The sequence below is a fragment of the Tympanuchus pallidicinctus genome, unplaced genomic scaffold, assembly GCF_026119805.1.
Source record: "Tympanuchus pallidicinctus isolate F22 unplaced genomic scaffold, pur_lepc_1.0 scaffold17, whole genome shotgun sequence".
Lineage (NCBI taxonomy): Eukaryota > Metazoa > Chordata > Aves > Galliformes > Phasianidae > Tympanuchus > Tympanuchus pallidicinctus.
The window spans coordinates 11,331,808-11,358,566 of record NW_026294690.1 but is presented as its reverse complement, the minus strand read 5'-3'; the positions used below and the strand labels follow the sequence as shown (position 1 = coordinate 11,358,566).

General features: G+C 46.4%; 1 protein-coding gene across 3 annotated transcripts; it reads right to left on the bottom strand.

Moving 5' to 3' along the window:
* Window positions 1-241: 241 nt before the first annotated feature.
* QRICH1 (glutamine rich 1) lies at window positions 242-26,267 on the bottom strand. Of its 3 annotated transcripts, XM_052678889.1 has the most exons (11): window positions 26,153-26,267; window positions 25,386-25,446; window positions 21,583-21,912; window positions 13,228-14,247; window positions 10,324-10,501; window positions 9,547-9,701; window positions 8,650-8,764; window positions 7,243-7,351; window positions 6,768-6,919; window positions 6,048-6,138; window positions 242-5,280 (listed from the first exon to the last, which is right to left on the bottom strand). In XM_052678889.1, the coding sequence occupies exons 3-11, from the start codon at window positions 21,889-21,891 to the stop codon at window positions 5,088-5,090; spliced, it is 2,322 nt and encodes a 773-aa protein (XP_052534849.1). In that variant the 5' UTR covers window positions 21,892-21,912; window positions 25,386-25,446; window positions 26,153-26,267; the 3' UTR covers window positions 242-5,087. The 3 variants fall into 3 exon arrangements, with proteins under 3 accessions (XP_052534849.1, XP_052534847.1, XP_052534846.1); XM_052678887.1 differs by lacking the exon at window positions 25,386-25,446 and having other exon boundaries at window positions 26,153-26,261; XM_052678886.1 differs by lacking the exon at window positions 26,153-26,267 and having other exon boundaries at window positions 25,386-25,691.
* Between the last annotated feature and the right edge of the window lie 492 nt (window positions 26,268-26,759).

Sequence of the window (26,759 nt, the reverse complement as noted above, 5' to 3'; positions counted from 1 at the left end):
CATGGCACGGGGTGGGAGCTCTGTGGTCTTTAGAGGCCCTCCAACCTGAGCCATTCTGTGATTCTGATTTTAAATAAAGGATGGTGCTAGCAAAGGTTTACTAAGCCTACCTAGGAGGCACCCGCTGATCTCAAGTGCTCCACTACAGCACAGGCACAGCTGTAAGTAGGTTGTCAGCCTCGTGTTCCAAAAGAAATGCCAGGCAAAGATGAATGGTTCTCAAAGAGACTACGACAAAGGCTGCAGGGAAAAACATTTTATTTCCAAGCAGATTACAAAGAGCAGAGAATATAAGAGTAAAATTAAATTAAAAAAATAGTTGAGTGCATCTCTTTAAAATGATTTGTAGTGTGAGTTACTCACGGGGCAAAGCTACTGGAGAGTTCTGAAGGTCACTTTGCAGGATGCCAATCACATGTGCTGTTTAGATCAGGGTCAACATGGGAGGGACAGACAAGACGTATTTTGCATATAGGCTGCACACTCATTATCAAGCAAGGCTCTGGGCTGCAACTGGACCCTGCCTTTCCGAGACATCCTCTCCACCTTGTTCTCTCCTGCAGCTCCCTCTTGAGATCTAGACACAGTTTATTGCTGCTGTAAGTGGATTCAATCTGCCTCCCCATCCCGATGAGCTCAAACAAGAACAGAGAAGCAGGCAAACTCGCTGCCATGCACGAGGTTATAGAGGGCATAAAGTGGCCGCAGTGCTGAGAGCTGAGCTTCAGCCACACAACAGAAGGGGAGCGACAGGGAACACAGCAATCGCTGCACAGATTGGAGGCAGCATGCCTGTGAAACTTCTGGAAGAAAATTTAAGATGCTTGTTAGGGTAGGAAGATGCTCAACTTAGCACTGCCAGCAGTTGAGGAGGGTTGTTTCCTATGCATTGGCACGAGTGAGACAGAACAGGCTGAAACAGCTGGATAAGGTCCGTTCCCTGTAGTACTTGAGAGGAGCAGCTCCAGCGAGAAGATGGGAAGTCCCATATAGGGTGGAAGACAGTTTATATCCCTCTTTAACAGTGATTTAAGAGCCCAAACACTAATTGCAAGTAAGTCACTATTAAAACTGGATGACAATGCAGTTCGGTTAGACTGTGCAGAGTCCATTAGCATCTAGCAGCACTAAGACCTGCAAGAAGATGAGCAACTGCAGTATCAGGAAGGCCTCCACTCCACCTGTGCTCAGAGAGCTCATTTCTGCCATTTCTGAAGCTGTTCTTATCACTGTGTGGGAGGCCTGAAGATGGCCTAAGTAGCCCTGATGCAGCAGAGAAAAAGACTTCATTTCTGCCCTAAGAGCAACAGTGCAGAAGTGGATTCTTACTTAGGGATCAGATTAAGTCTTTTTCATTGGCCCAAAGCAGGATCTACTTCAGACCTTGCCTGGTGTCTGAAACTAAGGAGATCTCTGAAGCAGCCATCAGCCAAGTGCCATTTTAGGCCACTCTTAGACCGTTGCTTTCACTCACCACTTGAGGCAAAGAACCTCTCTCTAGTCTGCTCTCTGCCGTTTCAGCCATTACCACTTAAATGAAATACTTGAAGTCTTGAAAGCAAATGAAAATCTAATGCTGCCACAGACAAGTGTGTAAGAGAGGCTACAGTGTTCTGTAAGAAAGCAACGCTATTAGTGTCAAGAGGTAGGACAATACACGAGTCTGATGTCAGTGTGAGGTGCCTTACAATAGTCAGTCATACTCTGCCTTCTACAGTTCCTTTCATATCAGAGAGACAAGATGGGCATAATTCAAAACCAACAAGGCAGGGTCTTCTAGCTTGACTTCCTCAGCTTTAGTTATTTAAAGATCGATGCATTTTCAGCCTGTCTCAAACAAGGCATATGGCATGGAGAGTTCTCATTTAATATATACACGCATACAAGAGCTAGCAATTTGGCACTCTCAGAGCCTAGGTGGAATGCCCTTGAAGCAGCAAACAAGCTGGTTATAGGAAAGTGTTAAAAAGCTATTTTACATGTTTGACTGGGAACATCTCCCAGAACTCGGATAGCAACCCCAAGCCACAGCACTCTCCTGTGCTACTCTGTGCACGTCTTCCTATGAGCCCCTAAAAGGGAGCAGATCCTGTTCTTTACTATCAAAGAACGTAGTATTTATATTCTAGAAATACTGTACCTTTTAAACTAGCTCCAGAGAGCCAGACTAGAAGCCAGGCCCAGAGAAATAATCCTTAAGTCACAGTATATCGATTGTCTCTAAAAATAGGGAATGAATTAACACGGTGGACATTCTGATGAGATGGGACAGGACAGAACAGTACAGCAGCCCACTTCCCAGTCAGCAAGTTCATCTCATGTATGTCCAAACAATGAGAAGGTAACGGAAACACTTCAGTCTGTCAGAACACAGCCAATCACGAGGAGATCTCCAGAGCTAAGTATAGGCCGAGTTCCTCCACTCTTAGGCTGTATAGTCCAAGACCAAGGAGAACTCTTCTCTTACAAAGACTTTACATCACCATCCTGTGAAGGGCAGTAAGGAGAACACACTGTCTAGTTTTTTTAGGTAATGTGGAATTTTGTTTCTCCTGAAACTTCAGCTGAATTATTTGTTCAGCCCTAACTTGAAATTGCCCTAATACTCTTTTAAGTTATTCCAGCTTCTGGCAATTTTTAGAGTAAGGTGACTTCCAAAGCCACTTAATGGAGTGGCTTGTACACTTAGCACCTGGCAGATGACTTGAATACCCGCTGCATTTCTGATGGAGACGGAGAAAGCAGCAGGCTCACATGAGTGCAGGCATGCTGGAGCTAGTTTCACATGCAGTATTGCAGAGCACACACTGGGACTCGAGCACAAGCAGTCAGTCTGCAGTTCTCTCACATCACTGTGTCTCTCTTCTGAACATAGGGCAAGCTGCCCAGAAGAATGGGAAGTCTGCTCTGTGCAAGCCTGTGCAGCATCCTGAACAACAACCACACCCAACTGTTTGAAACAGTGGGAGCTGGTCCCTCACCACATCCTTAAATGCTTAAGTTAGGGCCAGTAACAACGGTATGGTAAAGGGATTATAGGCTTCTGACGGCTGAAATGGCACTAGCAGTCCTGACAGCTGCCCTACCAGGAGGCAGCTGCTGGCTCCCAAGGGCTGAATTCCACTGAAGGTGTAGCTGTCAACATGGCACACCACCCAGACACCATCTTCTCAACTCACCCACCGGGATGTGGACACCAACCCAAGGTTATTTTCCCCTTGCATAACTCTGAGGTGGGAAACTAAGCTATAAGTCTATGTTAGAGTGCAGGTATCAGTCATAATAGTGAGTTGCTACCTCACCTCTCTGCGCTCACTTAAGCACAGAGTCCTATACAGGGAACAAACTAATCATACCACCAATCCAAGCACATCTGCTTTCTCTGAACACTGTCAACATGAAGCATCAGAGGCTTGAAGTCTTGCTAGGCCCACACACCTCTACAAGGATCAAGAGCACAGAAGCAGACAACATTATTCCTATTCTCATCCTATGTGCAGATTTACACTGTGCGCAACCAACGGAGACGGCAAATCTTCCTTCTCAGTACAGACAAGTGTTGGCCAACAGAAGCTTCAAAAAAGTTGCTTGCCTGTAAACAAGTTCTTTTATTGTAATATATATATAAGTATATATCTATCTATGTATCTCGGAACAGGGAAGGGACATGAGATGGAAAAGCAGGGAAGACAAGTTCAAGAAACAGAGTCACCTCTCTGCATCCAAGAAGCTGGTGGCACAAGTCACAAGCCTGGCTAGAGTGATCTCCCATTCCAAGCACAGTTGGCTATCCACTGGCTTCAAAAGAGCAGACTATTTGTTAATAATACAGAATACAGCGACTATTTAAGATGCAGGAAGGCAAGGCTACATGGTCGGGGTTTATGATCATGAATGATGCCAGAAGCTACACAGCTGTGTTAAACTCTGAAAAAGCTGTTACATGGCAGGAGTAAGCCACAAGCTGCTCCCAGAAGGCCCTGGAAGGCCCTTTTCCCTCCGACACAGTTGGTATGGTGTGTTTGTAAAGGGGAGAGGGGGATTTGCCTAGGAGTGAAGCCTCACAGGCCGGCCACAGAACATTTAGGACAGACTGACAGCCTGATCTGGTCTCACAGATCCGTGTTCCTAGCCTGACACCAAGCTTCCATCAGCAAGCAGATAGCCAGGTTCTTTAACAGAATGTAATCCCCTTCTACCTTCCTCATTTGTCAGGGTGAAAGAAGTCCAGCAGACTCAAGCTGGAAAGCACAAACAGGGATGAAAACAACCAGTTTGCATACTGATCTTTGTTTAACGACCCCCCCACCCTCACAGCTCACTCTTCCCCAAATAAAGACACATTGTTCAATGGCATGTTGAAAAGACGTGCTCATCATTCTTAATAAACAACTAGAGTAAGAATACATAAGAGAAACAGGGTGGTATCTTTATATGATACACAAGTGTATGTTACAAGAATTCCATCAGGCACAGGAGCCTCAAGGTTTAAGGCCTCAGTATTAGGCCAAAAAAGAAGAGTGTGGTAAAGTTTGTACTTTTAACATCTAAAAATGTCACTTAAAGGTCTGAATAGAAATCATTGTTTTTTTTCTTTGTATAAATGACAATTGTAGTTCACTCTCTCCTCTTCCTTCCAAGATAACAGCAAATTAATGTCCAAGCACAAGAAAAGAAGATGCCTGCCTCTCTTCCACTGGCTGAGCAGGTCCATCCATCATTCTGTGCCCTCTAGGCTGCACGTGCTCCAAGGAGACAGAGGCCCCAGTCATCCAGGCCAATCCTGTAGTTCATATTTTCTACATCATAAAAAAAATCAGAGTCAACCAGCAGCTTTCCACAGCTCCCAGCTTGCAGGGGATATGCAGCCTCCAATGATTCCAACAGTTTGGTGTGTTGGGTAGGATACACAATGGGTAGGTTTCCTTTAGATTCTTTTAAAGAGAAGAAGCCTAAAAGGGCTTCATAGCTACACCAATAAAAAACCAAAAACTTAGGCATCTCCTTTAGTGTAAAAGTCTGTACAATTCTTTGCTTGTCCCTCCCCCGTCACCCCACCCCACCCCTTCTGAGCCAAGAAGGATGCCTTAGTGCATGGTGCTGGCATTAGCTACGGCAATAGCTTCCTGAATCTCTCGTATCACCAGGATCCGGGTGAGCATCTGCTCCATCTGCTCTCTGCTGATCGGCTGGATGGAATACCAGATAGGGCTGTTGGGGGCCACCACTGGCTCCGGAGTCAAGTAAAACGTGTCATTCCGGCCTTTCACACTCTGGGGGCTGCATGAGGAAGATCAGAAATAACCAGACTAACGGAATGTGCTAGGAGGGAGAGACCTCCCCCGTCCTCATCCCAGGCCTCACAAATCCTGACAGTGAACATCTGGCTGAGGAGACACGAAGGCACTTGTTCTGTAGGCATGGAGTTACTCTTAGGGACAACGGTGGTCCCAAATGTTTAAGCCATGCCAAGGTTAAAAAGCCATGGCCGCAACTGCCGGTAATTTTTATTTCCCACTGGTAAGCATAACGAACACTTGCCTTAAAGATCAAAGTGAAGCAAAATTAGGATACCATTAAGAGGAACACATACTTTAGTTATCAGAATCGTAATAATTTAGAGGCGAGTCCTTTGATGCTCCCTCCAATTTTTAGTCCTCATTTTTGTTCAGAAGCCAATCTGAATAGGGCCCTAATCTCAAGCAGCAGATGCTTCCAGTTCACTTGCTTGCAAGTCACAGGCAGAACAATGAGCTCGTGCCAGTGCAACAAACCTTTGGAGCAAGTATCAGATTAAAAGCAGCCAGTTCACAAATTACAATTTGTCTCTTCAAATACCATAAAAAGTTCCACATTAAGTTAGGTGACCATATAGCAAAATCCCACCCACCCATAATCAATACCCTTCCCCATCTATGTAAACTTATGCAAATACAGAATCTGTGCCAGGACTAAAATGCTGCCCCGAAAACTAGGCCAGCTACAAAATGCTGTACAACCCAGTCAGTGAAGACAAGCAGTGCTAGGCATGGAATGGAGGCTCTCACCATTTGAAGAGGTAGAAGTCATACAGCTTTATCGGACACCTCAGGGGGTTCTCTGGATTCTCAGTCTGCTCTGCATACATGTCATCTGTAACTAGAAACCAACCCCAAGAAGTCAGTCAGATATTCTGCATGAGAAGAACAACAAACTGAGCAGTGCCACAGAGTGTCTGAAGCATCTGGTCACCAGGCAGCAGTCAGAGACAGGGCTGTTCCAGGACAAAGCTGCCTGGTTTCAAGGACTCTATCACATGAAGAGCTTGCTTTAACCCAGACATACTGAACAATACCACCAGCCCATAACCATTTCTCCACTTCTATCTGCACCAGATAGACAGACAATGTCTGAGCCAAATTCCAGGATCACGCTTTTAAGGCGCCAGACCACAATTATGCAGTAATTCTACACAGTTTTCTCTGAAAAAGAGAAGCCTTTCCAAAGAAGTTTCTCCCCCTGCTCTTAAACACTAACAGTTGCCCCCTTGTCCACAAAAACAGAACAAGCAAGTAATCCTCAGCTCCTGACCGCCTCAGGTTAGGTTTGCCTCCAGAACATACTTATTATAAAAGGTACCATCTCTGTCAGAGGGAGCACACGTTTCATTCTCTTAGGCTGATAATAATTGATAGAACCTGGGGTTCTCACAGTCCCATCTGCAGATATCGCCATGTCTCTTCAAGCCCCAAAAGTAAACTGTTTCCAAAGAAAATTCTAGACACTACCTTTCTGGCCTGTCTGGTGTGCACCGTGAGCCTTCAGATAGCGGATACTCGTGCTTTTGTCCTTGGGATTGGAAGGGTTCTTCTTGGTCTGCCTCAATACCTTGGAGAAGGCCAGCTTCATGTGCTGGTCTACTGTCTTCAACAGGAAGTATCTGATCAGAAAAGAGAATAAGGGATACTCAGAGGATACAGCCTCTACAGCAACACAGGTATCTCCATTCATCATGAGCCAGTTGAAGCTCAAATCAACACTGAGACAAAGACTATTCCAGCAAAGCACGCAGAAGTTTAGTTTCCCCTCTGCTAGCTTCTTCCTTGTTGCACTGCATCTTCTTCTCCTGACAGAGTTGCAGGAAGGCCCTGTCTGCAACCATTTACAATTCACAACCATGCCTTCATCCAGCACAGCAGCTTCCCAACAACCCTGACAGTGAAGTTTTTATGCTGCAGAAGTCTCGCAGGCACAAGTACTTACTTTGTATTAAAAAACATCAGTGTAGTGAGCAAGGTGGAAGGGGAGTGAGCTCCCAGCTGCTTACACTCCCACAGCATCTCTTCCGTTACGTGACTGGAGAGGACATAACCTGTAACAATCAAAAATCAGCATCATGCCAGGAGACAGTTCCAGCAGGAACAAAGGCAGCATTTTCTGGTCCATAAGTACAAAGATTTGTGTTCTCTAAGGGAAGGAGGACATTCTTAATGATGTCAAGATTAATTACACAGAAATAACTTTAATAGGCACAGTTAGGAAAACAACTGTATATATACACATCAACCTCAAATTGCAGAGAATATACTCCTGCAATATGTCTAGATATTCCAGTCAGACAGAAGTAAATACGTGCTTAAACAGCTTCTAATTAATGGCCCAACTCCAATGCAGATGCTCCTAATCCAATAATATGTGAGAGCAGGCAGGCCAGTGTAACAAGTCAGCTCTTGGCCCTGTGCACAGCCTCAGTCACTACACAGTGCCAAGTGATGTATTTGGACACATGAGTAATCCTTTTATTCTCAGATTTTTTCCCCTTTGTGTAGAAGAGGAAATACTATACTCCAAATACACAGATAAACAGAAAAAACAGACAGCTCTATAAACTCCAGGGCTTGTGGAATGACAAAGCACAGATCAAACAGCCTGAGCAAAAACAAAAGGATTCCAAAACTCGCACTGCTACGTAGCCACCTCGCCTGTAACATCAGCTGCCTATCTGAACACAAGCAATAGCTTCTTCACTGACTTCTAACCAGATCAAAGGCAGTGAAGTCACAATACAACATTTCTGTGCTGTAAAAACATAATGCTTATTCTAGTTTTTGTACACAAAACCTGCCTTATTTCAAAGTGTCCTCTTACCCCTGTCACCATCATCTTCTAAACACAGCGTGGAGATGAGCTGCTTTTGATTGGAGCAGCAGAGGCTCTATCTGTGCTTTTATTCAAAAAAAAAAACAAACCCAAAAAACAAAAAACAAAACCAACAAAGCCCACACTTAGAGGGTTTGGATATGGAAAGACCATATCCATCTGACTATATGGCAACATGATAGTGTTGCATCATCTCACAAAGCAACAAAGCAAGATGTATTAGCACTTCAGCTGAGGAAACTAACTGGGATCAAGGATCTCCAAGTAAGCCAACCTCATAAAATCACAAAGTCTCCACTACCTGCTTTCTGATGGGTGACAAGGAATAGGCAAGCAGTCCTCAACCGGGCCTACAGCCTATAGATGGAACAGTCTTTTACCTGATCAGCATGATCTGTCTTAGACACTTATTTCTTTTGAAAGGTTTTCTATTCACACTACACTCCTGCTGTAGCTTTCAGTTAAACATTCCAAACTCCAGAAAACTTTTAAGTTCTTAAAAGTTTTTACCAAGCGGGGAAACACGAGGCTGTACATCCTTGAGAACCTCATGCAGCCATTCAGTGAAGCGAATATAGTAGAGATCCGAGAAGATGTCATCTACTCGCCCATTTTCAAAGAGATACTGCAAAAGATTCACAACACAGTCCAGTACAGTGACAGCACGTTCCTCTCAAGCAAGATGTTATCCTAAGAGCTCACACACTTGGTTACTCAAACACTTCACAGCATAGCACTGAAGACTAATAGAAACCACCTAGTGAAGCGAGGACTGTTGCACTGAGAACTAATAATCTCAGTTTATCAAGGGAAGTACAAAGACAGGAAGGAGAGACAGCCAGCAAAGTTGGTTGGATTTCACCTCTTCTTTTAGATGTGACCATTGGAAATTAATTCACATGACTGTCCTGTGAACTCTGGGCTCTTTCAGGTAAGGAGGGAGATGCCAGTTCTCCTATCAGTTTAGTTCTGTTCCTGCAGCTCTTCCAGGAAGCGCACTGACATTACCAGTTTAACCTCCCACACCATAAAAAGCTAAATTTTTGCCTGCTAAAGCTTTAGTTAGATCAAGTCTTCATAGATTTCGCAAACATCATCCCTCTGCTCCTCCCTCCCCCCAAAAGACAAACTTAAAGGATTTCTTACGCTCATCGTGACACCAAATGCATACTAACAATTCTTCATAAATCACTTCAGGAAAAAAGAGAAACACGTTGCTGCTTATCAATTACATTTAGTCAGTGCATCTTTTTTTCCTTCTTACACTGAAGAAGCAAAGACCTTTTTCCTACGAAATCTTTGGGAAGCTCATTAGAAGCAAGTCTCCCTTTCTATAAAGGAGAATCCTCCCTATATATTCTGAAAACACACACAGCTCTGCTGCACACAGAACTGTCCTCCCCCTACCTTCTGAATACACAGGAAGATGTAGTAGAGCACATCTGGATCATACGGTTCACCATCACCATTCCGTGCTTCTCGTGTCATTAAACATAGACCATAATTCAGCTCAGCCACAGCTGAAGATATGAGATCTTCCTGGAACCTCAGCAGCTGACGTCCTGGAAAACAAAACAAAGCCGTATTATTGAAGTCATAAAGCCATATTATTTCTGACCTTTCAGGAATGATTTCCCACATCTCCAGCTCTGCTGTCTATCTGGCAGTCCTAGTGGTACCACATTCTCCCAGTACAATAAAGAAAACCAAAATAAATCAAGACTCTAAGCTGTCAGATCTACCAAAAAGATAAGTGGGCAGGAATCCAAGAGGAAAACTGTGCCCTGCCAACTGCATGATGACTGCCTTCTTTTACCATGTACAATGAAACGCTGCCCTGCAGCAACAGGAAAACAGCAGCTCCACGACTGCTCCACCAGACCGACTGGCACACGCAGCCATTTTGTTGGGCCACACATCACAGTCATCCAACATCCTTTTCTACAGCCACTAGACTAGTTGCTCAAGTCAGCTCAGCACAGACCTGTAATATTTCCCTTGGAACACGTCCTTTGGCGTTTGGATCATGCAGTAATTAGCACTGTGCTAAGTAAATTACTGTTTAAACTTAAAAATAATCACTGACAAAAAGGTGCTTTCCAAGAGGAACGGCAAACGGTTCCTATTTCAAGTAGAGATTAGGCAATGACCGAAAGAAAAGAAAGCTCTTGTCACGACACATACTTCCAATAGGTGCTAGCCTATTTTGGGCTTCTTTCTCCAGCTCTGCATTCTTGGTCTGTGCCCAGCTTTTCCACACTTCAAGCCCTTCTTCTGGCTTCAGAGAGTTTGGAAGTAGAAGTTCAGGTGAAGTCTGTGGCTGCTGCTGCTGTTCTACTTCAGCAACCTGAACAGTTTGAGCCTATGAAAGACAATATTTCAGTTGTAGATACTTTTAAATACAACAGTCACACACAAAACAATTAACTGCAGTGCTACCTCTAGCCCCAGGACATCAGTCTTTTGCAACACCCACTCTGGTTTAGTCCAAGGCACGTAATCTTTGCTGTCTAACGTACTGCTCATGAAAGAACGTTTGCCTCTCCAAGTTTGTTTGTTTTTTTAATGGACATATCTAAAATCCCTTCAGCAAATCCACACTACTTGCTGACTGATGCATTCAAAAGTCCTGCAGAACACCACAGGAGACCCAGCAGCCATGAGCAGTTCTTGTGGCAGTGTCACAAAGAAGCTAGATCACTGACAAGAAACTTCATGCAGTTGAAATCCCCTCAAAAACTGACTTCTGGCCTCTTCTCCAACAGCAAAATGAACTACTGATTTGCTTGACTTTACTCAACTTGCCATGCTGAGCCACCACAAAAGACCACCACCTCACTACAGCAAGACAGGTCCAATTGCTCCAGCACTATTAGAGTCCGTGATGAAAACACTGTAGATGTCAGTAATACCTGTAATTCAGTGTAACCAAAAGCAAAACACCACCAAAAAAAAAAAAAAAAAAAAAAAAAAAAAAAAGCCCCCACCACAAGACAGGCAATTCCTGTAAGAGCCTCAGACTGGAGCTCTCAGACTGTCTACCTCTGATTTGTTGTGCTTCTGTTGCTGCTTTGTTTGTTTTTGCATCAGCTCACACCTGTTTGTGTATCAGCCCCTCCATCACCACAGCTGCAGAAGGAGACTATCACTGAAAGGCCTCAGCTTTTATGGAGGCAGATGGCAATAAAGTTGAAGCTGTCAATCAAACCTCTGTTGTAAAGAGAACAGGAGCCCAAGGGTGAGAACTGACACTCCCATCTCCTTAGGAGCCAGGATTTCACCCCCACTCCCCCCCAGAGTGCTGCCCCATCAGCCTCCGAGCAACAGAGAGCCCTCAGAGGCAGCCACCTCTGCCAGCCCCAGCTAGATGGGGGATCTGCTGCCCTGACCTCACAGCTGTCTCATCTGGTGCGAAGGCAACACACAGGCCAGAGTCACTGGAAGTTGCTTTTTAAATGACATTCTTTCAAAAACAGAACAAAATAGCTGTGGCTTGCCCCAGCTAAGTTGAGACTGACAGGGAGTACCACAGCCTCACAGCTGTGAGACAGACAACACCCAAAAGTGAGATGCTCATCTACAGCAGCTTTATCATCCTTCCCAGAGGAACAGCACATACCTTCCAGGACTGCCTCCATGTTTAGGGGGTTATGCAGTACCCAGAGCTCCAAAGACTTTTAATAGGAATACTGTCTTGATACTCAAGTACTGTGGACCACTACATACAGGAATACAAGGCATTGGTAGAAGCTTTACAAGAAATCATTAGAGAAATTATGGAGTTTATACTTTGGAGAGGATTCTGTGAATGTACTCTCAAAAGACCCTTGAAATAAGCCCTCCCTCCCACACCCCAAGAAAAAACCTGTTCAGCAGAAAGGCAAGAAGTTCAGTCAACTTATTTTGAGTATTTGGAAGGAATAAAGTTATCTCTAATATACCAACACAGGGGAAAAAATAAGATACTGAAAGCTCTTTAAAAATCAACAAAACAAACAACAGACAACAACAACAGAAAACAATGGGATGTATTACATGACCTACAGGCTGTAGGTTAAAGTAGAGCTTATAGAAGAGTGCACCCAGCAACTGACACTTCATCCAGAGATGTAGGGAACCCTTCTCATTGAAGACGTGCTGCAGCCCACCAGGGTTATGACTCGATTCAGAAACACAGATATGACAACCAAAAAGCAATCCTCCTTGTCCCACTGCTTACTGATGAAGTAGAGGGCACGTGTGTCTTTATAAAGCCAAAAGTGTTATTTATAAACTGGAAGGAATTTGTAACAACACTTGTGCTAGCAGACGTGGGTATTTTTGCTCTCATTCCATTCAGCAAGAACAGGCTCTGACACAGATCAATCTCTATGCATTCTGATTTAAAAAAAACAAAACCACAAAACTACATTCATTTGCAGATGTAAGACAGGTCATTAATTGCCCTATTCATTTAAGCTCTAAAACCCAATTAAAAACCCTTTTAAAAAAGATCAGCAATTTGGCTGCTGTGTTTGTCAGGACAAAGAGATAGTTACTTGCCATTGGTCACCGTGGTGTTCTTGCACACCAGGCATTTACTGGAAACAGGTTGGTGCTGCAGATGGGCACACCTGATCCACAAAGTCTGCTCTGACAACTGGCCAGATTTTGACATTTTACCTGGGCACTGGATCTGCTGGGAACTCCAAATGCTACACAATGCAAAGTAGCCACCACTAGGCCACTAGAGCATTGATGGGGCTGATTTTGTTGCTGTTGTCGTCCCAGTCTTTTCTTTGAACTGTTCAGGAAAAGACTACAGACCCTGTAATAACTGCTATGGGGAAGCCAGCAATATGCACTTATTTATTCATTTCTGTTACAGAGATTAATGCAGAACTTTCTTTTGGGAAATTTTGTACTCTATGTACCATTACTAACATGTGGCAGTCCTACATCAGGAGACAAATGCTGTATGTCACACCCAGACCAGAGGAAGAGAGGCATCTCTGCTTCCTTGATACAAGCTGTCTGCTCACATTCCCTCTCCCCAGAACATTTGCAAGTTGTTAATTGAGGATCAAGACCCAAGCAAGTTAAACTTACTGAGCAAGTGACTTGTAGTTGCTGCTGCTGCTGCCCCTGCTCTTGGGGTGTGGGCTGCTGCTGTTGCTGCTGCGGGTCCCATATGTGCACTGTCTGTGCTGTGTTCTGGTACGTCCCGGCCACAGCCTGCACTGCCACTGGAATGTGGATGTTGCCATTCATAAACTGCGCTGGAAAGAGTGAATTAGCAAGAGTCTGCACCACTTCCTCATGAGAGTTCTTCACTACCGAAGTACTTCCCACCATCTTATCCTTGTCGTCTTCCAGCTTCACTGTGGTCAGTGTCGTTGGGGAGCCACTGACATGGACAGCATTGTAGGCCTCCTGAGGGATGGCGATGTGGGTTATGTTTTGCTGCTGAAGGTCACCACGTGGCTGAGCAGAGTAAACGGGGATGGTCCAAGTCTCTCCCGTGGGGCTAGTAATGGTCCCAGTGGCACTGTACAGGTGGGCACTGTCCACTGTTAGCAAGTCTGGCCTTAGAGAGACATAACTTTGCTGCTGGCCCTGAGGAATGGCCAACACTGTGGCAACTGGCTGCCCTGAAATAGCATACGACACAGTAATAGGCATATCCACCTTGCGTTTCTTCACGGGCTGAAGGACGCTGGCGGTGCTGATCCTCCTCTCTCCCTCTCGCGGAGAGCCTTGCTGAGAAGGTGGAGGTGACAACGCCCCCACTGTCTGGATCTGGATCTGCTGACCACCAGTAATGGCCTGTCCTGCCACAAGCTGTGCCTGGATCTGCTGGTGCTGTATGTGCTCCTCCTGTATCTCCGCGGCCTGGATCTGCTGGGCGGTCTGCACGTGCTGCACTTGGATTTGAGCTGCCTGCAGCTGAGACGGGCTGGGGCTCTGAAGACACTGACTCTGTATTGTCTGGGACGCCTGCTGCTGCCCCTGGCCTTGGATCTGCACCTGGACCTGTATGGGCTGCTCGGAAGCTTGATGGACAGTGAGCTGCGGAGAGAGCTGCTGGGCGGAGACCTGCTGTGGTGACTGCTGGACCTGGACCTGAACCTGCAAGGACACCAAGCGGGCCGTTAGTGATGCTGAGCAGCAGCAGCCAGCAGCGGGGCTGCCGCGTCACTGCAGGTCTGGCTGTGCTCCACGTCTTTTACATTCGGTTTTAATACACGGAGTTATGAACTGCTACTAAAGATCTCAGGAAAATTAAACCAGAGCTACTGCAAAGTGCCCGGCTGACAGAAGCAGGGCAGGTGCTGTGCTTGCATGGCATTGCGTGAGCAGACAGAACAACACGTGAGCTGCATCTCCATCCTCAAAGTGCTGCTGGCTCAAGCCAACAGATTGCAGCACTTTCGTCTTCAGAGCTACTTCCATTGCAAAGTGTTATTTCAGCACAGGCCTTGCTATAGAGAGATTTTTAGGTCAAACTCAACATCAGAATTGTAATTTGTGCATCTTGTCACAAGATGCACAGGTTTTTGCCTCATTCTTACTATGCCCTAAAGACCAATTTTACTGCTCCCACTGCCAGCCCCTAAGTGGCTGCAGGAGCCTGGGACAGGCAGCAGGAAATGAGGGGAAGCTGAAAACAGCACTTGGCTCCTTCCAAACAGGGCAGAGAATTATTACTTTGAAACCAACTGTTAATTGTAGCACTACATAACCAGGTGTTAACACAGGAAACGGTGCAATTTTCAGCTAAATCTGTGTCTTGAGCTAAAGGACACCACTACAGCATTTGCTCTTCTCAACGTTACAAGTATTTATTTGGCAAGGATAATTAAAACCAGTTAACTTTTTATTATTTACTTATTCCATTTAATTCCATTTATTGCCCAAGCCATTCAGCCGTATTTTCTATCTCATGCATTTAACTCAATGCTGAACACCATGGACAAAATACATGAGTACTTAAACTAAAACAAATTGTTTGAACTCCAAGGGAAATAAATATTCCTATGCCCAACCCAGCTGATGTCCTCACTCCCAGGACACTAAGAGATGTCTGCTCTCCTCCCCAAACAATTTGCTGCATTTGCCCTGTTCTCAGAAGTAGCATCCCAGCCTTCCACCATCACCAGCTTCCCCAGGCTTCCTTAGAGCTTGATCTTGAAGGGGGCATTAATCACTCAGCTTTTCCTTGCAAATACAAGAGCTTTAGCGGCACCTACAAGAGCCACGTAATGTTTGAACCCAGCACTGATTTATTTGGTCATAAAACTGTGTCTCCCTGCTCACATTCCCTCTGCCTTTTCCATCTCACTTATCAAAGCCAGACAAGTAAACGTAACATCCAAACAGACTCTACGCTCAGGTTTATGCTGCAGTTATACAAAATCTCCACCCCACTTCCTACAGTCACCTCTAAATGTCTTAAAAAAAACAAAAACAACACAACCACCCCAACACTAAGGACTCATTTGCAGCCAATTAAGAATTGCTAAGTAGTAAATGGGGTTTCAAAACACACCATCTGCAAACCAATTTTTTAAGCCACCTCCTGTTAGCAACTCATTCTGTTCCTGGGAAGAACAGTGAATTTTAGAGGCTCCTGCTGACAGCTGTATGCAGTATACTGTGATCCAAACGATGTGGACTTTATATAATTTCCTGCAAGGTAACAAGACACATACGACCTTGCACCAGCATGGCAGCTTAAGAAGCTGCATCAGCGAGTGATTTGCTCAGGAGTTAATTGAAAAAGATGAAGTCACCTACGGGACAGCTCTTCAGTTCCACCTGATACGCAGACCATGCTGCCCCACACTACCAGCAGTGCCCAGCAAGCAGGCCCAAGCACAGGTCCCTACCCTGACTTCAGTTTAAGAAAGTCGACTGCAATTATACCTCTAAGGCAATTATTCCCCAAAATAACACTAATCACTACTAATAGTAATCATTAATGTAGTCTTTAATACCAATACAAGCCCTTGTTCAAAACACTACTTGCAAGGAGAGGCACAAGGTGGGTCAATCTAAAATGCGTTATCACACCATAGATTTTCAGTTTAACGTGAGAAACACTTGCTTTGTCTCCTGCATTTAGAATCATGTCTGGAAGAAGTGTGTCATTGATGCTGTACTTCTGTGGTGCATTTTAAGAATAGGCACACGTTGACTGAGAATACCTCACAAGTTCCCCCACCTTCACTATATACACAATTTTACATTAGAGTTTGTCACCCTCTTCTCTTTGTAGGTATGAAATCAGCATTTCTGTTACTAGTGGAAAGACTTGAAAGCTTACTCCTGCAAGGAGACAATTTCACAGTGTTAAGTGCAGTTAGGCTGTGAAATGGGCTTAACCAAGAGGCACAGCCTAAGATCAGTACTTCCTTCTCTCTGCTTTTACAGCCTAAGCTCACATCTCTAAAAGCCATGGGCAGCTTCCCTTTCAGAGGTGAGGGTTTTTTTTTGTTTGTTTGTTTGGTTTTTTTTTTTAATTTTATTTTTAAACATCCAGAGAATAAGCCCAGACCCAAATATGTTGCAAAAGTCAGACTCCAGAACCACTGCAAGTTCTTCATACGGCCAACTGTTGACATCACATTCCCGAGTAGAGGTTGCTCCTATTTAAAGGAATATTGAAGCCCTACCTACTACACATTACACATCCCTTGTGAATTACATATCTATTTTTATCAACCATATTTTGCAGCAACTCCCTCTCCATTTTCAAGTAGCTTGCACCCAGGAGTGCTACAAGCCTACACTTCAGAATTAAAGACTTAACTCGTTTGAGACAAAAGGATAAAGAATTAAACAGCATCAGTGGTTGACTTCCTAAAATACTCTGTACAGAAAGAAGTGTTTTAAACGTGCAAAGACCAACACAGACAGCAATGTGCCGCACCAAGGTGAAGGAAGAACGTTATGCTGGGAATGCCTGGATTGCACTGGTGCAACAGAATAACACACCAAGTCACAATACCAGAAGGCTGCATATTGTCGTAAGTTTGGATGCAACAGCATGAAAACAATCACTTCCCAGCAGGCTGCAATTAGAGAGAAATGCATTTTTACCATAAAATAGCTAGAAGTTGGGCCAAATACTCGCAGACTAGAGAAGCAAAAGCATTAGATGCTTGCCCTGTCTTGTAATAGCAGGGTAAAACCAAGCTTAAATCCCATGAAGGGGGAACCTTGTGCCATTTTAAGGACAAATAAAAAAGGCACACACATTTTGTCTGAACTGAGCACATACAAAGACAAGATCAGTAGCCACTCAGTAACACTGAGCCAAAACAAGACTACAGCTTACGCCTTAGTTTCATTCTGAAGGTGATCCCAAAAATTAGGCTCAAAGCCCAGGACAGGTGAGAGGGGACAAGCAGCAAACGCGCTGCAGAAGTACACTCCAAAACCCAGCAAGAGCAACGCAGGTGCACCCTAACATCCACACCTGAGCAAACTAATGGAAATAAACCACCTGGTCAAAACCACTGACAAGCAGAATTGCAGTTTCCTAACTATTCTTAGCCCCATTTAAGGCTTAAAATGCACTTCCCTCAAAACTAGTGACTCCAGCACTTAGAACCAACTCGGTAATGAAGGGCTCCTTCTAACATTAGGTCAGAAGGTACCTACAGCATACAGAAAGTACAAAACAGGTGAAAAGGCTGATCACTGATGTAGCAGGAAATGGTGAACGTGTTATTCAACTGCCTTACAGGAAGTCCTTTGCTACCTATCAAAGTAAACAACGTCTACAGGGAACATACAAGTCAACTTTTCAGAACGACTACCAAACACTCAGTCCAGATTTTTTCCTCTGCTCATTCATCATCACTGAGACAATGCCACAGACCACAGAGGTATTTTGCATGTTTCAACAGTTACCATATCAAGATTATGTTGTCAAGCTGCACTCTGAGGCAGGATTTAGATCTAAATCAGAACACATGAAGCAAAGAAAACAAACAGCTTCCCTTTCCTGCAGAGGTGCCTATTTCCAAATACAAGAAAGAGCTATCTTTAAAACACCACTCTCTATTACAGCCATTCTTTGAAGTGGCACAGTCCACCCTAGCAAATGTTAATTAATACTAGCTGCTACACTGATATCTCTTATTAGAATGTTTTTCAATGATAAGCAAACAAGAGCCTTAGCTCGTGTTAGAAGAACAGGCTGAACCCAGAACCAAGACAGAGACAAGGGGACAGCCATCTCCACCTGAAGTGAAGGAAAGGTCCGTCCCCTGCAGAGCCAAGGATAAGATCTTCTGAGCTACTGAAGCTCACCTTTTCCTGCTTTATGTTACAAACAACACCTACACTGGTCTGAAGTCAGAGAACACATCAGAGGAAGCCTAAGCAGTAAGAAGTGAACACATTTCACATTCCCAAGGAACTGGGGAATTAGAAGGACAGAAGCCTTCACAGTTTATGCAGTCATTTAACCATTCCCTATATAGTTCAGCAATCTGGCTCACCTGTACCATCTTCACCTCCTCCCCAGCCCAAGGAGCTCCTACAACCTTGCCATCAGACTGTCCTAAGAAAGGTGAGAACGGATGAACTTCCCTGCACAGATACTGACTCTTCACTGATATCCTTCCAGCTACATCTTGCAGGTGAATATGAGAAATGAAAGGAGGAAGGGTTTCACTACTGCACAAGTAGTGTTCTTTAAGGAAGTCAGTGTTAACACCTCTTCTTGCTGGTGTCATCAGTTCTGTGCCCTCAATGGCCAAAACCAGCTAGCAGAATCTCAGAGGCCAAGCTGACAAAACTCTTACTTGACTGGAGCAAAACACAGCCTTTCTCACCCAGCCCAACACTGCACATGATCTGACAGCTTGACATGCTAAACCATTTATTAAGATATAACGTCATCGCTGTGATACTGAGCATGGAAGGAGCTCCAGGACACTTGCACTGGAGCACCAACTACTACATAACCTAACTGAACAGTTACATCTACTTTGAAATAAATGTTAGGCAACATTTGTTGTTAGTTTGTTGAATCTTTTAGGCAAGAAAACCCTAAGGTGGCAACTTTTCCTTCAAAACAGGAAGCATGCTTTGCCAGAACAAATAAAAGCAGCAGCAGTCACGCTCTGTCTTTGTCTTCAGCAATGAAGACAGAGGATGAAACCTGAGCACTGCCTATCTTTATGATCATAGGGCTGCCATCAGCACTTGCAGCCATCAGGTCATCTGACCTGTGATATTATTAGTCACCTTCAGCAACACTGCTGCACTGCCAGATAGAAGCGCAGCCATTCAGAGGGTCTTCACTGACTTGCAATTGGATTAGCAAGAATTAGAAGGATTATCAAGTCAAGAACTGGGATGATTTAAGTTTGATTAAGATCTCAGAGGATGACCAAAAATTATTGTAGAACAACAGCAAAATGAGGCAGAGGAATCAGACACACTGCTCTGGTGGAACACTGAGCCCAGCACAATCTGGGGGTTTGTTCACACGAAGCCATCAGGCTTTGCCAGTGCTGCCACAAAGACAGTCATGAAATGTCTGCAGACTACATCACAGGTTTAACCTTAACTGCATCTTGACAAGAAATCTTGAAAGAACACTGAAGAACTCTCACAGATGTGTAAAGACATTCCTCCACCTGATTTCTGAGAAAAAAAATAAGGGTAATTCAAAGACAGTTCTGATGCTCAAATATGGACAAATCAGTGGCACTGCTGGTGCACAAAAGCTGCAGCCACATCAGGTACAAGATGTGCCACCAGACTGTGCTGGGAGGTGGTAACAGGCTGAAGAGAGCCACACAGGAGGCAATACAAGCACTGCTGTGTGTACTGACAGATGTGAAAGCAGGTATTCTAAAGCAGTCACATCAAAAACAAAGGAGAAGAGTGCACAATGTTTTTTAGGAAAGCTTTTTGAGAGCTTGACTTTTGTTAGATTTTTTTTCATTCTCCATAATATGCAAGCCATTTAGTTTACAAAATAGGAACATAACTCTGGCAGCAACTCTATGGTTATTTTCAAGAAGGTCAGGAGCTTATTTTTCTCTGGAGTGTATGATATTTGACCTCCCTCCCTGTCTCTGTTACTAGGAGGCTTGCAAGGGTCAAGCCTGAACTTTGAGGAGTTCCAAAGGGAGGCAGCAGTCAGAAGCACACGCATACATACGTACTCCTGGTTGGTTTTAAGATTGGTACGGGGCCTTTAACATCTTCAAGGCTGAGGCACTGAAAAAGCCCTAATCCTTCTAACAGTTCTTCTGCTGAAGGGAAAAGCAAAACTTCTCCCCCAAAACGTGCTAGCTGGCAGAACCAAAGCCACCCCGACCACTTCTAATAGACTCACGCAGAGATCTAATGCATCTCTCTGTGAGAATAGAGGCTTTTATTCTTCAAAAGCCTCATGTCACAGGTTACTGTGGGGCAACGGGTCATGGCAGTCCTAGCTGAACATTCAGTTACTCAGTAGGAAGAGTGATTGGAGACAAGTTACCCAAAGAAAGAGGAAAGTTTGTCTTTACTATAGGATAAGAGCACACAAGTGAGATGTTGGCACAAGTCTGCACTGCAGCAATGCTACCTCATCTGTTGCAAAAGAAGCAACTTTTCCATCTGAAGCATATCAAAATCACAGCCACAGCCAGAGTTCAGCTGCTGGGAGATGCACTGTAAGAGAACCTTGGTAACACCCTGCCACCTATGAGCTCTGTAAGAAGTGTCTGAGGACCAAGGCAGTTGGTGGTCCTCAAAGTTACATATTTTTTCTTGATGCTGGATTCTTCTCATTTAATACTTAATACAAAATATTTTAATATCTGTTAAAAGAGCTGCAGAAGACTCCTACCATTGTGCAAAGGAGCCAGCTTCCTTGGCACATGGGCACCTTTCAGAACACCTTGTCATGAAAAGCATCTTACCCTGGTTCACAACTTATATCAAGTTCTGTGCATTTCTCTCCAGCTTTAAAAGCCAGTTCAAGAACTGAAACTTCTAGAACTTTAGTTCAAGTAAAATTTGAAGAGTACTGATTTCCTTTAAAAAAAAAAATAAAATTAAAGCAACAAGAGTTAGATCCCACTGCCACTCTGAACAACGAGAAAAAGCAAGACCAGCAGAGGAGGAAGGGTATTTATAGCTGCTTCACAGAGTGCAAGGCTTCAGGGAGCTGTGTACATGCCAAAACTGTCAACCATTTCTCAAATAGGTTACACCACTACATTGCTATGTAAGCTACTCCTCCTACAGCAGGGCTCAATGGAGGCAGAGCAAGACAAATTTACTACCAAATTCCTTAAACAAGAGGGAAACGCTGTTCTATATGAAGTTGATTGGCCCTGCTTCTTAAACGTTTGCCTCTGGTTTCAGGTCAGCCAGTAGCTGGCTCTGAACACTATTCTGTGGGTTAACAAGTCGTATGTACCTTCAAAGATGATTTCAGATGCTTACCTGGACTTGCTGGGGTTGCTGAACCTGTATCTGCTGCTCTTGCTGAGTTTGTTGCTGGACACTGGTTGTCACAGGGCAAGCAAGTTCAAGCAAAGAGCCGGCCACCTCTGTGCTGTCCGTGTAAATGCAGTTGCCACCCTGCTGGTACACCATCGTGGTGGTGGCTGTCTGCTGAAACTCCTGCAGAGCTTCCGGCCCCTTGGAAGCCAGGGAGTCCAGGAACTCCTTCATCCTGTGCTGGGGGATCGTTCGTGCCTTCACACGGATGTATTCTTCAAAGGAAATGGTGTTCTCCAGAGAATTATTCATATTGTAAGGTCCTGAGGGTTCCTTAAGGAAAGAGAAAGTGGAAACTCTTAACTACAGTGCTCCTCTGGTGCAAGGATATTCCCAACTCCAGTAATTAGTTTCTCGTACTGAGCACCATGTGAAATCGAGCAAACATGCAGGGCCAGATGCCCTGAGACAGATGCTTCAGCTTTGTGAGGCACCTCGCAGTGCTACACTCCTTTCAAACTAACCCTCAGCAATTCAGGGAAGTCTGAACGACACCAGGTACAACCATGACACCTATTTTAAAGAGCTCACTGCCATGTAACACCTTCCAGAATTATACTTCACCCACACCAAGCAAATCTCATCACAGCATAAATCAAATCACAGATCTCATTCGTTTGCAGCATGCAACGCTAGCAAGAGAAGCTCAGAAATCAATACACATGGCCCTGCTTCACAGGCATGGAGGTGGGAGAACTGAGCAGTGCTCTGTCAGGCCATGCAGCTCTACTCTAGGAAGCAGAACAGAAGAGCAGCAGACGCAGCATTCATCCCTCTGCTACTAGGACTAGCAACAGCCCTATCGATTTGAACACAGCAAGTGAAAGGAGAGCGTTGGAATCAGGAGATTCCTCAAATAGAACTACAACACAGAGAAGCAGGGCTCTGGAAATTAAGCAGCCAACAGCAGCACTGGTTCCTGACATCTTTTCAATACAGGAAGAGGTTAACGAGAAATGTGTGAAGACAGAAGAGAGACAGAAGCAGCCAGATGATTTGGGAAAGCGAGCGCAAGGAGGAAAAAAACCAAAAGATGACTACACCTGAGAACATTAGAAAGCTCTAGGGTACACATTGGCAGCGTTCTTCTCTTATTGACTTAACTTGTTTGAGCCCACAAATTGTCTCAGCAGCGAGCATACTGCTTGTTTCTAAGGTACTCATTAGTCCCAATAAAGGGTAAATAGATCTGAGCTCTAACACCACCAGCTGCTGAGATGGCTGCAAAAAGACATGAAACAGCACAGCATTCAGACTAGAAGAGGAGATCTGGGATTGGTGGTGGAGAAGTAGAAAAAGGGACAACATCACTGTATGCACATACTGCCTGCAGTCCTTAACAGAAGTACAAAAAGCAGAGCTCTGCAACATTTCACAGTGCTTTAACCAAGCAGAACCAGGACAGAGGCTTCTGACTGAACAGAAGACCGCAACAACCGTGTGAAGATGGCAGCAAGTTCAAGGCTGTCAGTGGCGTAACCGCACTGCCGAGTCCGAGCCCAGCTCCCACCACTACCAGCAAGCCCTACGGTGCTCTCTAACCGCGCTTCACCGTTACGTGACAGCACTCTGAGCACACAGGGTTGTGTACATGGAGGAGGTTCACAGCTAGCACGTTTGACCAGGCCCACGTGAGCAAGAACGAACATCACAGGTAAGGGAACACGAGGCAACTTGCTGAATGTACAGTTTCTGGAATTACTACTTAAAACATGCATCAGTCTTCAGCAATACAAAGCAGAACAGTGCCCACCTGCTAAATACAACAATTCTGTAGAAATCAGCACACAGAAGCTCCCACAGAGCGCAGAGCTGGACAGACACAGTTCTTCTACCTGTCAGTGACTCTGCTCTGACAAGTTCTCAGGTCTGCATGACAGAGCCAATAAAACTACTCACTCAGTTGCTGACTCAGCAAGGTTTCCTCCAGGAGCCACTCAAGGAAAAGCTAAGCACATCTAAGCTTGATGCTCAGCTTTTCCCACTGAAGAGGCTCAGCTGATACTTTGCTCCTTTTTTCTCCCCCCCATCAACCCTATCACAGTCATTGGTCACCTGAATGTCCAAGGTGACACCAATGGGAGATTAAAGTTACTAATGCATCTTCAGGGACGTGGACAGGACCTACACTTAGCACACAATTCATCTTGCACTTAACTGTAAGAAGCTCAGGTAGATGCTCTCAAGCAGGTAAATGCATTTTGAGTTATTAACTTGTCTCAAGTTTCTATTTAGAACTTGCACATTTTCTACTTAAGTACCATGGTGAAGCTTTTAGATCAGCACAATCACAGTGCACAGCCACCTGGAGGTGCATTAGCAGACACAGCCTGCAGAGGGGAGACTTCTGGGAAGGAAGCCTCAAGGATGCCACGCCAGGAGCCCAGCAGCAAACACTAACAGCTGCTCTTTGACTTTAGTGCTGTTGATGTGACAGCCAGCTGTCGCAGAGCTGGGAGGGCTCAGCCCCTGGCAAAGCCCTTCCTTACTGCTGCACTGGCACTTGTTATGCTGAAAGGGCTCAGGGAATCAATTGTGTCTTAGGAGATTATTTACTTTCTGTTAATTTTGTCGAGGGATGTCAGTAGTTATCCATTACCCCAAACATAAAGTTACGTCATGAAACTACACCCCATTAGGGCTCATACACTGCTTTTGGAACTCCAACCCTTCTCCTAAGAGCTGCTCATACACACATCATGCTCCTCCACAGCAGAGGCCAGAAGCTACAGAAACCCAGTTACAGAAGCAGCAGTCTCAAAGATCAGCAGGAGATCCACCACCAAATCACTACCTACCTCTTCTGACCACCAGAAAGCAGAACAAATAACATGAATTTCTTACATACAGATTCTTGACCCTGCTCAGCTGCTCCATCCTAATCAGCACCACAGTCAGCCTACCATTCTGGTCTTGTGAATCTTCCCCTGCCACAAGGAACATCTCACCTAGCACAGAAAAACCCTTGTAGTTATTGGCATAAAATTACTACAGCAAGAGCCACTAACACATAAAGCACCAAGCTGCTTCTGTGAGCCTCTGCAACATGTGAAGTCCCAAGCATGGAGCAGAACCCTGCTGTGCCACGTGGTACTGAGAGCATCGTTCCTTCTCCCAGACAACAACAGGACCTTCCTTTAAACTCCAGCCAAAAGAAAAGAGCCGAAGGCACCACAGGTAACACAACAGCTTGGGATCTCTCAGAATCAGATCGTTCCCATCTACCTGAAGGCTGCTTGGTTAAATATATTTAAGAGCACTGAACGGCTCAGGCTGTGCTTCACAGCTACACACAGCAGCACAGGTACCAGAGTTAGGCAAAGATTCAGGAAAGTAACACTAACCACAGAAACCACAGCTGTTACAACTAAACTCACCCATGTTTCTGAACAGACAGAAACCTTTCAGTGCATTCAACAGGCCGAGGTTCTGCAGCACATAGCTCACTGCTGCAGCTGCCACTTTCACCAAGATATGATCCCTTGAACCATTAGACACATGTTAGAAACAGCAAACTCCTTCTTAGGCCTCAGCAGCACATTTTTAAGCCAAAAGAGCACCCAGGCAGAACGCTTCCTTCGCTAAGTGGATGTAAGCCCTCCCTGCTCAGTACGACCCCGTCTTCCAGGAAATGAGGGCACAAAACCCTCTGAGGACCGCAAGCACACACAGTTAGTTCGTAAACTCAGCCCGAGGTTACTGAGAACACACACACGACTCGCAGCATGTGGACGATCTGGACTCACCAGTCACCATGGTGCATGTATTTCTGCTGCTCTTGTCCTGAGCTCTTAGACTTGTAACGTTCTGGAGAAGACAGAACAAAGAAGCCCTTTCCATCCCCGGTTCCTTTTTTTCTTTATTAAAACCATTTTACGTTCAATAGGATTTGCCTCAATATGAACGGGAAGAGATCGCCGGGCTCCGGGGAAGGCGGCGATGGGACCCCTCCCTCCGCACCCGTCACGGTGGGAAGGCAGAGCTGAGAACAAGGCAGCAGCACAAGGCAGCAGCGGCAACAGCACTGACGGAGCCCAGAGGTCCCTCGGCACAAACCGCCCCGTCACCGCGCCCGGCCCCACCGCCGGCCCGGCCTCCCTCCACCTGCGGCGGGGCGCCGGGGCCCTCCTTTGTTCCCCGCGGGCCCCGGGCAGCCCCCGCCGCCGCCCCGCCGCAGGAGCCACGTTTGGGCTCGGTGGGAAGGCGGAGGCCGCAGCCTTCCGGTGCGCACTGCCGCCGCCCGAGCGAGGCGGAGGGAAGGGGGGGCGCGGAGGGGGGCGCGCCCCGCGCGGGCACGGTGAAGCCGCGCGCGCTCCCGCCGGGCGGGGCCGCCCCTCCCTTCCCCCTCCCCGCCGGGCCCGCGCCGCCCCCGGAACCGCCGCCGCCGCCTCCCCCCCTGCGCACGACGGTAGGCCCCGCCCGGCCCCGCCGTCTCCCGCCTCGCGTCGCTCCCCCCCGCTCTCCCCGGCCCGACGGCCCCGCTGCGCCGCGCCGCGGCCCGGCCCCGCCTCACCCCGGCCCCGCTGCCGCCGCCGACTCGCGCCGCCGCCGCCTCGGCCCCGAGTCTTTTCCCCTCACAGCTCCCTGGGCGCCATCTTACATTCAACCCCCCGCAGCCAATCAGCGCGCTATCTCGGCCTCGCGAGAGCGCGGCCCCCAACTCCCGCGAGAACTCGGCGCTCGGGCCCGCCCCTCGCCTTAAAGGGGCCGCGCTCCAGAGGTGGGGGCGGCCGGCGGGGGGCGCGCTGTGGGGCGGGAGGGGCGCGCTCGGAGCCGGGACGCGCGTGGGTTGCGGCCGGGGCGGCTCCGGCACCGCGGCTGGCGGCATTGCTGGGCTGGGGATGCAGCGCCTGCTGTCTGGCCGGGTCAGACCACGGGGCTGCTGGCCGACCCGCGAGGCTGCAGGCAGGCTCCAACCCACGGGGCGCCCACGGGCGGGTGTCGGTGCCGGCCGCGGGCCGTGCGGCTGTCCCAGCCCCGCTGTTTCCGCGCCGGGATCGGGAGGAGAACGCGGCCTGAGGCTGCTTTAAGGCGCCCGTGTGCGCGGTGCGGCCCCACGGCTGCTTAAGGTGGCCCACGGGGACGGGCAGAGACTCCCACACCCTACGGCCAGCCCCGAG

What these genes read in the sequence shown, in the direction of transcription:
- QRICH1 (XM_052678889.1), bottom strand. Translation starts at nt 21,891, where the DNA reads ATGAATAATTCTCTGGAGAACACCATTTCCTTTGAAGAATACATCCGT. An exon ending in TCTTCCTGTGTATTCAGAAG is followed by an intron (nt 8,765 to 9,546) that starts GTAGGGGGAGGA and finishes AATCTTTTGCAG; the next exon opens with TATCTCTTTGAAAATGGGCG. An exon ending in GACTTCTACCTCTTCAAATG is followed by an intron (nt 5,281 to 6,047) that starts GTGAGAGCCTCC and finishes TTCCTCATGCAG; the next exon opens with CCCCCAGAGTGTGAAAGGCC.